The 12,616-nt window shown below is 33.5% G+C and overlaps 1 protein-coding gene across 1 annotated transcript in view; it reads left to right on the forward strand.

Annotated features, from left to right (window-relative positions):
* LOC106460037 (transmembrane and TPR repeat-containing protein 2-like) overlaps nucleotides 1-12,616 on the forward strand; it is a 293,344-nt gene that overhangs the window by 267,059 nt on the left and 13,669 nt on the right. The window contains exons 6-10 of the mRNA XM_022386643.1: nucleotides 2,156-2,270; nucleotides 2,902-2,987; nucleotides 9,556-9,617; nucleotides 11,128-11,250; nucleotides 11,828-11,906. Of these exons, the coding sequence (XP_022242351.1) occupies nucleotides 2,156-2,270; nucleotides 2,902-2,987; nucleotides 9,556-9,617; nucleotides 11,128-11,250; nucleotides 11,828-11,906 (465 nt within the window). The remainder of the gene's footprint in view (nucleotides 1-2,155; nucleotides 2,271-2,901; nucleotides 2,988-9,555; nucleotides 9,618-11,127; nucleotides 11,251-11,827; nucleotides 11,907-12,616) is intronic.

The raw sequence follows: 12,616 nt of genomic DNA on the forward strand, positions 1-12,616 counted from the left end.
ATATATATATATATATATAAGTAAATGAAGAACAGGGCTACTTGACGAACACGGCTTTACATATGACCTGAGGAACGTGGTGCCTAACCTGACCTCACATGAGATCAGTTCGGATTACGATCCTAGAAGGCTCCTCTTACATTATATATTATGTACATTATATATATTATACATTATGTAATGAATTTATTAACACATCATCTAATCTAAGCATTTCTTTATTAAGATTCATAGTGTCATGCTTTTTGATCAAACAGCATTTTACAAACAGTTTGTTAACTTGACAAGTGTATTTATATATAATGCAGAGTCAAGTGCACTTTTCAGGCATATATGAGGTCAATCATCACGTGAATGAGTGGAATAATTCAATAATTCTTCTATGAATTTAAAGCTTTAAATATAAATTTTCAAATTGTGACTTTTTTTCCTACATTCACCTCACCTGCTTACCTTCCATGAACCATCTGTTTTTTTTTTCTCTCTATCTTCCTCTACAGTGAAACAGTTTTCATTCTAATCTTGCATTTAACTCCCTCCTTTGACTTTTTAATATGAATTCGTTCTTACTGTTTTTTGGCACATACGTGCAAATATCAAATATAAGAATATGGATCTCTACAACAGTTTATGTATCTCTTTATAAATTTTACTCTAAAGATATATATATATATACCACTTAGCAATTTGTTCGAGGCGAATGCGTGTAGAATATCAGAGGTCATCACTAGGGTTTTTCGTTTTGTTGTTGTTTCTCTCCTTGGATTTTGGTTTATTGTTATTATTACATAATTATGTTCCTTAGCCAATACATTATAAGTAAGCAAACAAAATACTTTCACATACAGTACAGATATATATCACAAGCGGAGCTCCATTTTTAACCCTTTGTTTTGAGAAAAAAACGCTTTATTTATTTGATATGCGTTTTTGATTCGTTTTTCTATGTTTTATTAACGAGTTTATTTAAATATATCGGCTATTTTTAGGTTTTAGTGTTAACGATGATTTAAGCTGTATTTTTTGAGAAAATGCAGGTCGTTTTCTACTGATTATCTAATAGGGCCAGATTAATATTTTTTATTCTCTGAATATATTATTAGTGTCTAGTTTAGATGTACAACACTCAGCATGCCCCGACACATTAGATCATGAACAATACAATCTACCATGACAAAATAGTTTTCACTTCTTACATATATAGCCAAAGCGAAATCTACCATAGCGTCGTAATTATTTTTATATTAAAGCTGTTTGTTGTTTTTATATTTGTCGAGTGGATTTTTTATTTACTTTTTTTTATTTTTAGAATATCATAGCTTGATTTCTTGTGTAAAGTCGTGTACATGTCGGTGAAGTGTGATGTTAAACGCTGAAAGCTGACGAAGCGATAGATCAATAGGCCTAATATTCGAGTTAAAAGAAAATAATGCTAGACTGGAGATGTTTTATCACAAATATTAGGCCTATAAGAGTGCTGTTGAGCATATATATGACCCTTAAAAGTTATAGTCTGTAAATGAATATATAAACATCAACTTATTTCAAATAAAAAGCTATCTCTCATAGGCATACTTGAACAGATATCTTAAATTAGTTATATATTTATATATAAACATAATAATCACAAACAGGATTTCACAAATGTTGTTTTTTAACAGTTATAGTGTACAATTAATAAGTTTGAAATTAGTGACTACAGTATTGCTTTCATGAAAATTTATAAGCTAAATCTTAAACCTATGTTAATTTTAAAAAATGCGTTCAGGATATATATTTTAGATAGAAGCATTTAAGTGTGACATGTTTGGAATTACGAACGTGACATTTGTAAGTAAATGATAAAAAAGTTAAAAACATACAGGATGGCCCAGAAGTACAAGGAGCGTAAAACATGCACACGATAAAGCCTTTCTGGTGGTAGTATCTGCTTAGAAAACATGCTGTGAACGCACATGTAAATTGAATAGATTTGTTTAAAGAGGTCTATTTCATTGTGTCAATTACTTTTGCTACATTTTCTGTACTGATGTAAACAATTACATTTATGATACATTAGAGTCCTATTACTTTTCGGTCACCCTGTAGAATGCTATTAACATGTTCTCTTAGTAGCAAATGTACAATATAATTTATTTCGTATTTTCAAATATAGCTTACGGAAATTTGGCCAACATTTTGAGTGCTCAAGGCAAGAAGAGCAAAGCAGAATGGGCTTACAAGAAAGCACTGAGTTATCGATCAAATATGGCAGATGTTCATTATAATCTGTAAGTGTTCTAGACTAAGCTCATTTAGTTAAATTAAGCGACCGTTTGAAACTCAGTTTTAACAATGGTTTAATGCTGAAAATGTAAAACTGTTTTAAAAGTAGTTTAACACTAAATGTTTGGAATTGTTTTAAGAGTGATTTAATATTCAAAGTTTGGAAACCAGCTTTAACAATCGTTTAATATTAAAAGTTTGAGACTCGATTTTAACAATAGATTAATACTAAAAGTTTGGAACCCAGTTTTAATAGTGGTTTAAAACTAAATGTTTAAAACCGAAATTTTATATTATCCGCAAGGAATGTTATTATTATTTAGTGCTTATTAAGCTTCTTCAATAAATTATTTCACTTTCATGTGTAAACTTGTATCTGTATCAATTTTAAACAAAAACTAATAAGTTTACTCAAATTGTCCTTTTACAGTTCATAGGTAACTATGTTTCTCATCAACAGCATAAACGTTATGCACGAACAAGAAAGTTTCTGACACTTATGTTAAATAGCTAAAAAAATATTTTTTGATAGACTCATTTTCATTATTATTTTTACGTAAAATGATATTTATGTCTTTGATCTGATGATCATGCATATATTTACAAGCAACTTTCTGTTTTACCTGCCCTTACTAGGGGTATCTTGCTTCAAGAACAAGGACGGTACGAAGAAGCCTTGCAGAGTTACAAGCTTGCAATCCAATTTCGACCCCGACTGGCAAGTATGTATCCAGTTTCGTTTATTTCTGTGTTCGCGTTAACATCATTAATTAGAACACTTAAAATTTTGATAGAAACGTTAGTTTTTACAGAAACTTTTGCCTTCAGTCAATGTTATTTTTCTTCGAGATATGTTTCTTTTGTTGTTTAGATTATATAGAAAGAACAATGGTCCGACTGAATAAATCTTAATTCCTCTGTAAAACAATTGAGGGATAGTTTCTGTATTCTAGCTATGATAATGCACCAGTACTGTTCGATAATTAAAGTCAGTAGCTCCCTAGTGTTCATTTTAATTACTTATACGCAATGATAACGATTAAAAGATAAGTGTTCATAAATATTTTTTAGAAGCTAGGCCTTATATGTTAACATACAATTTGAAAAAGTTAAGCCACAAGTAAATAGCGTCGCGTGTACAAATATAAGGATGTTACAAACTAGAAGTGAGAACGGTAAAATATATCTGAAGCAGACCCCACACAGTGGTGAGAATAATCCGTCTATCAGAATTAAACTTTTATTTACAAACCTCAAATGTAATGAAACTGTGAATTAAAATTTGAAGCAACTACATGTGCTCAAGTCCATAACTCCTATCAATTGAAAGTACTGTTCACTGTCTGTGGCTAGTGTTGAAAAGGTAGTTTCTTCTATTGTAGCTTGAAAGCAATAAAAACAACAGTAACTAAATATAGCCTAAAGGAAGGGGATGGGAGGGGGGTGATAAATGAAACTTATCTCCTGAAAGTTGCATTCTAGCCTCTATAACGATCATATCTCCATAAAAACACCATAAAATTTAAGCAGACTAGGGGCTAAATACCCTATTAAATAACTAATAAAAAATTCCCATTTACCTTTCTATTCCAATAACATGGTGAATTACCCAACCTCCTTTCTAACTAATAAGCTCTTATAATAGTTATGCAAGTGAAGTTTACTTTTTAATAAGCATATGCTCGTCACTCAGTGTTGCCTTGTCACGAGATAAAAACAGTCATGATATGATTAAAATAACCTACAATAAAAATACTTGCTCATATTAAAGAAGACATAACAATTATATTAAAATACGGGAGGGATAACGTGCTACAATAGCAGTTATCCTATACCTTCGACTTTTTTTTTTTCAATTACAAGACCTGTATTTTGTGCATGCTCAAGCACAGTAAATTTAATTACTTTTAAATATTCGAATACTATGCGGTAATTTACCTTGTGTTAAAACAATAGAACGCTAAAGCATTTTGGTCTATACCAGTAAAGCTACTAGCCGGTTATTACCCTACAGGAGATCAATTGTACGACACATGTGGCTCGTCACTCAGTGTTGCCTTGTCACGAGATAAGAACAGTCATGATATGATTAAAATAACCTACAATAAAAATACTTGCTCATATTAAAGAAGACATAACAATTACATTAAAATACCACTAGCATTGGTAAAGAATAGGTTGTTTTTTTAGACCAGTATTTCGTTTAGTATATGTCTTCTCTGTCAAAATAAGGTTTAGAATATTTATTTGAACTAGAAAAAAAAGTAAGGATTGTTTGCAGATACAAAAGACAAACTGATGATTTTAAATTACACGAATATGATTTTCTGTTCATATTATAACATGGCCGTAAGGAGTATTTATGTCTCCACAAAGAGTTTTTCTATTGTTTCTTCTTTCTTTTTTTTCTTCCAAACACTTTTCAATCGATTGCCATTTCTTTATTTCTCGACGAATTAACTTGAAACTTAGAAGGGTTATAACTTTGTTCAATACGCCCAGATTTCCATTTCATGTTGTTGTTTTTTATTATTTAGACCTTTTTAAGGATTTTTATGAGGTCAAAGGTCAAACAACTCAAAAATGTATATTTTCGGATAAGGTGCGGTCATATTTATAGTAATCAAGATAAAAATTAGCACACATATAAATTTTGATGCGCCCAACAGAATCGCATACAAAAAATTTGGATTTGCCTATTTTGAAACTTTTAAGGGAGGGCAAAGTTCCCAAGAAAGCATAATTATGGGGTTTTGGTGAATTACTAGGCCTTATTTTTACAAATTTAAATGTGATTTGGTACAAAGATACTTTTCTACAGGCTCCACACATTGACAAATACAAATGGTAGACTTGCCCACTTGTAGTAATTACAAGTATAATGAAAAAAAATAAATTTTATGAAGACAAGTAAGGATCGATATATGCATAACCTAAAAAACTATAGTAATATAGAAAGTATTGAAACAAGAAAGTCACTTAAATTTTAACATTTTTATCCCTACTCTGGCTCAGACTAGCATAATTCCAGTGATTTGCCAAAGTAGGGATAACATTTTTGGAATTTTAATTAACTCAGTTTTTTTAGTTTTGACTTTCTTGTTTCAATACTTTTGTAAAATTAAAACGTTCTTTATTACCATAGCTAGCTAGGTTATGTATATGTCGATCCCTACTTGTCTTTATAAAATTTAGAAGTTTTTATTATACTTGTTTGTTTCCTTTTTAATAGCAATGTTTTTGTGCACCAGCAATACCAAGCGTGAGACGCGCGTACAACCGATTCGATTGTATTACTCATCAGGATCTCTACCAACCTACCCTCAAAGCTAATTATATGCCCAAAGTAGAGCAACGACCATTTTATATATAATATATATATATATATACTAGTATCCTTTTCGGTACAAGAAAGGAATCATTGGGACCTCAGACGGAAGAGTTCTGCGAAAGAATTAGAGCGATAAGGTTTGTAATTTTTTCTGTACACTTGTCTGGAAAAGTCACTTACTTACTTAGATGAAAATTCGTTGAAATAGTGAGATTTTGATTCATTCTATAAACATGTATATAGCGATTTAGGCAGCCTATACTGTGAAATAGTCATTGTTAATATTCAGACAGGTGGTTTTAAACGGTCGATTTTTATGGCCGCCATTTTGTTTCATCACGGTCCCTACTATTAAGTAATACCGTACATAATGATAGTGGTCAAGATGCCACAAAAAACATAATTTTAGGGTATTCTGATTATAGCTCCGCCGTACTTCGGCCAATTTACATGAGATTTGATACAAAGATACTGTTTTACAGGTTCCATACATATACTTACAAAAATATTAGATATGCCCATTTTTTAGGCGGGTCAAAAGGTTAAATAAACTCATAATTTTAGGGGTTTTGGTCAATTGCTTAGCCTTTTTTCGACCAATTTACATAAAATTTGGTACAAAGATACTCTTTACAGGTCCCAGACAGTTTTGGAATTTTTGCCTTTTGCTCAATGTTTCTCCAAGAAAAGTACAATTTGGAGTTTTCTTGAACTATTCATGTGTATGTCTGTCAACTTACATGGGATTTGGTACAAAGATACCTTCATGCAGGTCCCAAGTAGTGATATAGACAGTTTTTGATTTTTTTGGTGCCAAAATTGGCCGTTAGGATTGCGTGGCAGAGACGGTTTGCATTCGCCTGCGAATATTGACCTCTTTAATGCTATTTGCGTTTATATGTAACTTTGTTTTTTGTTGTAATTTCCAATTTTATAAGTTTGAATGTAAGACAGGTAGATTTCACACTCACTTGTCTTTTAAGGAATTGATTTTTGATGGTTTGAGCTGAAACAGTCGTTAAAACTAAATGTTACATACCAAGAAACACATTAATTGTTTTATTATTGTCATTATGAAAGAATCAAAAAGTTCTGTAATCATTACTTCATTTACAGAAATTTCTAGAAGTGTCAGTAACTATTTCGAAATGTATGTGGGAATGGAGTTCGCGCATAAATACTACAAAAAAGTTTGATAAAAATGAAATAAACTGTAATGCACGCTTTCACTTTCAGCCACATGTCGAAACCAACAACTATTTTCATAATAGTCAAACAAAACTGAAATCACAATTAACCCATTCGACCACATACCAGGCTCCCGAAGCAGCTAGAATAAACCTTTATATCTTTGGTGTGTGTTAGGGGAATCGAAGTCCATATTCAGTTGAGGGTCTGTGGAAAGTTTAAGATGGATGGACTGTCTGAGACTGACTTTGCCATCATTTACACAAGCTTGTTACAAGGGAAATTAATTTCGGGTAGTAATGCACAGTTATGGCCATCAAAGTGAGCACCATCAAGAGAAACCAAGACCTAGAACATCGTTCGTATAATTAACCTCGGTACCTCCATAACATCTACTTTCACACAATGGTGCCCCCCAGTGGTACAGCTGTATATCTGCGAATTACAACTCTAGAAACCGGGTTTCGATACCCGTGGTTGGCACAGATATCCCGTTGTGTAGCTTTGGGCTTAACTTAAAACAAAAGAAACTCACACAATGCGAAAGATGTTCAGCACTCAATTACTGGAAGATGGGATCACAGCCGAAACTGAAAATGTTCAGTCGACTATGTTCAATCAATTTTCTGAATTATGTCACACTTCAACTAACCTGTTTTGGCAGATGTTCGGTTAGTTCCTAGGCTATTCAGTGAAACTTCCAAACAGAATCCATCGATACCTGAAGGCTGAACTTTGAAACCTAACATTTCTGTTTCATGAACAAGTTTTAAGTAGGTTTCAGTGCAACTGTGATATAAGACTCCCCCCCATGATTTCACTTGCATAATTTATTAAATTTTATTTATACGTTCTGGGTTTGCCTTGTCACTTTATTTTTTCTTTAAAATCGATATTCTATGTTATTTTTGTTTAACATGCTAAATTTTCTTTTAATTTATTTAAAATCTTGTTATCTTTATTATTATGCCCCCACTGCAAGCATTGCAAAGCGGGGCGTGTTTGGTTTGCACCTGTCCGTACGTTCTTCCCGAACTTGAGGTTAAAATATATCAGGATTGGGTGTAAGAATTTTGACCAATCGTATATAAAAGGTACTATATACAAGGTTATAGATCTGATTAACTTTTCAAGGCCATGAATCAAAGGTCAAAAGGTCACTGATAGACTGTATAAGCAAATCCGCCCCATTCGAGCGGTCTTAAACATGCAGTAGAACACTAATGAGGGGCATAAGTGTTTCATAAAAAAACAATTTGTACTTGTTTTGAATTATTTCGTTTTATTAAAATTAGATATATCAAAATCGTATTGGTAAAAGAAGCTATAAGGCCTGAAATAGTTTTCTCAACTGAAAAAAATAAAAAAATCTTCCTTCATTGCTTCATGAAATATTTTACAATTTTATGATAATTTCTGAAATACTTTATTAATTAATCTTATTTTGAAGTGTTTGATTATTACTTCAAGCTTACACTTTTTCTTTTTGTTTTTTCATTTTTTATGCTTTTGACAACTGCCACACGAGCCAGCACGGTATCTTGATGTGGATCAATAAGTGAGTCATTCCGGAAAGATTTGGGTTGTTTTGATTAGACAAAAAGATGTTTGGTACAATTTTGAAGTCTAGGTAATTGGACCAGACCTGTGACCTGACCCCAAACCATGAGAGTAAACATGGAAAAGTTAATATGTAAATGTACCGTAAAACGATGTAACAGTAAAACATGCTTGAAATGTTCTAGATGTGGTTGTGAAAGTGATGGTTTAAGTGTAGCGATTAAGTTAAACCGTGAGTCCAGGTCGGATGGCCCCCCAATGGCGCAGCAGTATGTCTGCGGACTTACAATGCTAGAATCCGGGTTTCGATACTCGTGGTGGGCAGAGCACAAATAGCCCATTGTGTAGTTTTGTGCTTAGTTACAAACAAACAAACCAGGTCGGATGAGAGAAGAATTTATTCGAAGATATCCCAATCGATTTGATATACCAGCTGAATCAAAGGTTCGCAATTAATTACTACATTGACAACAAAACATAAAACAACGAGCACAATAATATCGTTATCTTCAAAAAGGAGGATTGGAATCAGATATAAGAAATCATTAGTTTCAATAAAGTATGAAACTAACGGCACAGTAAAGCCCAAAGATGCTTGAGGTTGAAGCAGATGCACGATACATTACAAGTTGATTTCCCAAGCGATTACCAAATTAAAAATGCCATTTCTGCAATAAAGAATAAATATAAGAAAGATGATATAATACCAAGTATTGGTACCACCATTGTATAATCCACATAGTTTTCATCATATCATATTTTTTCTTTTTGTTTTAGAAGTTGTCCCGAGTTTCATTCATCGAGATGTATCGAAATAACCCTAAATCACCGGTTTCCGGAATGATCCCCCTGTTGACCATTCTGAGCTCCGTACTAAAAGATGCTGAGCTGGTTGGTGTGACAGGTGTTAATTCATGTTTAGGGTTTTACGTTGTTTAGTTTTTCCCGTCATCCTTTAAACGTATAAACTTATTCCTTGGTATGCTTTCATGGCAATGTATACCTTCTATAGAGGAAATAAACATTTCTCTCGCCGTTCTGAATTACAAAATTGCACATTAAAATCAGTAACACGAAATCAGTCAAAGTCATAAATAGTTTTATTGGTGGTAGAGAGATCATATGTTAACTAATGACCTGTAACACGTCTAATAAATTTTTTAATACGAAAGAGGTTTTGACATTTGTTAATGTTCATTTCTTTATCATAGTGGCTCACCTGAATATGGGATTAGTGCTGGGAATTCTGGGTAGAAAACAAGAAGCAGTTGAGGTGAGTTAGGCCTTCGAGCGTTTACTGTATTCTTGCTTGTAACGAAATATTAAAACAATACAGAAAACTACATTTTGCACATTTAGTTTTGAAATAATCTCTCTTGTATGCAAATATTATAAACTAAAAGGTATGTAAGAAGTGTGTTAAACAAATTTCGAAAAGTAGGTAAAAGATTATCAAGATTTACCTCCAGCTGTAGCATTTGCAAAGTGACCCGAAGTGTTAAACATTGTTAAAACATTAGCAGAGAACTTACCGAAAATTAAAAATTTGCATGGCTGTTTACAGATTGGAAAGTATTCAGTAAATAAGAGAAGTGAAAATATAATCTCAGATCAAATGCCGTCTGTTTATTTTCAATAAAACTTGACTAGTATGAAGGAATTTGGTTAAAATTGGTAGGTTAGCAGTGTTATATGGCTCCCCTAAGTGATTATATTATATTAAAAGCTTTGTAACGGTGGGTCGGGCGTGGCCCTGTAGTTACCGTGCCCAGACTATGAATTAGAGAATTCATTATTTGCGTCCCATTGCCCAAAATTCACGCTCTTGGGGACGTGGATGCACTATAAGAGTCACTGTAAAATTCTGCTATTCGATCAGACAAGGGTTGGCAGTGGGTTCTATTAACTAGCTGTCTTCTCTATAATTTATGAGTTAAAAATTAGGAACGGCTATATGCAAGAGCCTTTACGTTGCTTTGCGCGAAATTCTGAAGCAAACAAAGATTGTAATGGTATCTAAAGTAGAGTTGGTTAATAAGCTGGAGAACTTAGAAATTCGCGCTGTTTTTTTTTCCAATTTTATAATAACATGCTCACCTTCCAACTCATAATATTATATATAACATCATTTCTCTTTGGTTTAGCGTTTTCATCTTATTTGCCAGCGTAGTCTAATTGGCGAACCGCATCCGATTTGTGCACTCATTATTAATCACATCTTAAAGTTCAAGTTTACGCATAAAAAAAAGACATTTTGCTCGCAAATATATTTTGAATAGGAAAGTCCCATAAGTAATGAATCATGGTTGTTCAATGTTACTATCATTTACATTTTGTCCTGTCCCTCATTTAGCAGTGATAGACTAAAGGAAAGACAGCTCGTCAACACCACTAACTCGCAGACTGCAAGTCGGGCGCCCTAACCACCAGGCCATGCAAGGCTGAACAAAATTATGAACCATCCTGTTATATACAAAGTTGGATTTTTTCACTTATGACTCGTTTTAAAAGTGCTGGACAGTATACCTAATAATGTGCTTTAGAGCTGAATAGGTTATTTCTAAGCGCTTATACAAATGTTTATTTCAGGTTAAAACTCGTCAGAGTTAATTCCCATTATACCAGTGTTGCAAAAAATACTTAGTTTTGTTGTTTCCTCAGGGCAGTATTTGCTGAGTTCTATCTGACTGTTATCATAATATTGCGGTGAAAAGCTATCAAGTGTTCTAACAATACTGCTTACAGAATTCTTGTAACGTACTCTGTACGCCTTTGTAATTTAGGTGTATCGTCGCTGTGCCCAGTTAGACAGTGCCGGCCTCAAGGATCCAAAAATGCATGAAAGTACCAAAATATCGGCGCTCTTTAATCTGGGCCGTTTATACGCTGACGAAGGAAGGTATCAGGTTCGTATTCTAAATTTTCGATGTGCAATTTGATACTTTACTGACTGAATAGATAGATATATTCTTACCCAGGATAATATGTATAATAAACGCGAAACATTAAACATTTCTTCTATACGTTTCATTTTTACCTCTACACTTAGCTTTTCCTTTTCAATCTTCTCACTGATATGTTTGTTGAATGTCCATAAACATGATAAACTTCAACTAATATAAAGGATATCCAACCACATACCTTTAGGTCGAATATAAATTTTCTATGATGTTTTAACATCTGAATAAAAAGTTTTTGATTAACGAAAAACAAATTATTTGGATACCCATATTGTCGCCCCCTAAAAGTGTATGGTATCAGTTAATCGTATTAGTCACTTAAAAATCAACTTGGGTAAGTAACAACGACATTTAAATATATTTGAACAGCGAAACCCATCTGACGAAATAATATTTTATATTATTTGTTTTATGTGATTATATAATTTTCAACGTCAACTTGGCTACCGTCCGTTTTATTTAGAATCGTTTTAAATGCTCAGTATTGTGTTATAATAACGTTTGTATGTGTATTTTTAAACAGGAAGCTATCGACGTTTACCAGGAGGCAATGAATAAAATGCCCGATCACTATCAACCTCAGTCGCTGTATAACATGTTAGGTAAGGAGTCAACCTTAATCGCTGTAAAATATTTTAGGTAAGGAAACAACCTCAGTCGCTGTATATTGTGTTAGGTAACGAATCAATCTCAGTCGCTGTACATTGTGTTAGGTAAGGAGCCAACCTCAGTCGCTGCACATTGTGTTAGGTAAGAAGCCAACCTCAGTCGCTGTACTTTGTGTTAGGTAAGGAGTCGACCTCAGTCGCTGCACATTGTGTTAGGTAAGAAGTCAACCTCAGTCGCTGTACATTGTGTTAGGTAAGGAGTCAATCTCAGTCGTTGTACATTGTGTTAGGTAAGGAGTCAACCTCAGTCGCTGTACTTTGTGTTAGGTAAGGAGTCGACCTCAGTCACTGCACATTGTGTTAGGTAAGAAGTCAACCTCAGTCGCTGTACATTGTGTTAGGTAAGAAGTCAACCTCAGTCGCAGTATATTGTGTTAGGTAAGGAGTCAACCCCAGTCGCTGTACATTGTGTTAGGTAAGGAGTCAACCTCAGTCGCTGCACATTGTGTTAGGTAAGAAGTCAACCTCAGTCGCTGTACATTGTGTTAGGTAAGGAGTCAATCTCAGTCGTTGTACATTGTGTTAGGTAACGAATCAACCTCAGTCGCTGTACTTTGTGTTAGGTAAGGAGTCGACCTCAGTCGCTGTATATTGTGTTAGGTAAGAAGTCAACCTCAGTCGCAGTATATTGTGTTAGGTAAGGA

Source organism: Limulus polyphemus, unplaced genomic scaffold (assembly GCF_000517525.1).
Source record: "Limulus polyphemus unplaced genomic scaffold, Limulus_polyphemus-2.1.2 Scaffold696, whole genome shotgun sequence".
NCBI lineage: Eukaryota > Metazoa > Arthropoda > Merostomata > Xiphosura > Limulidae > Limulus > Limulus polyphemus.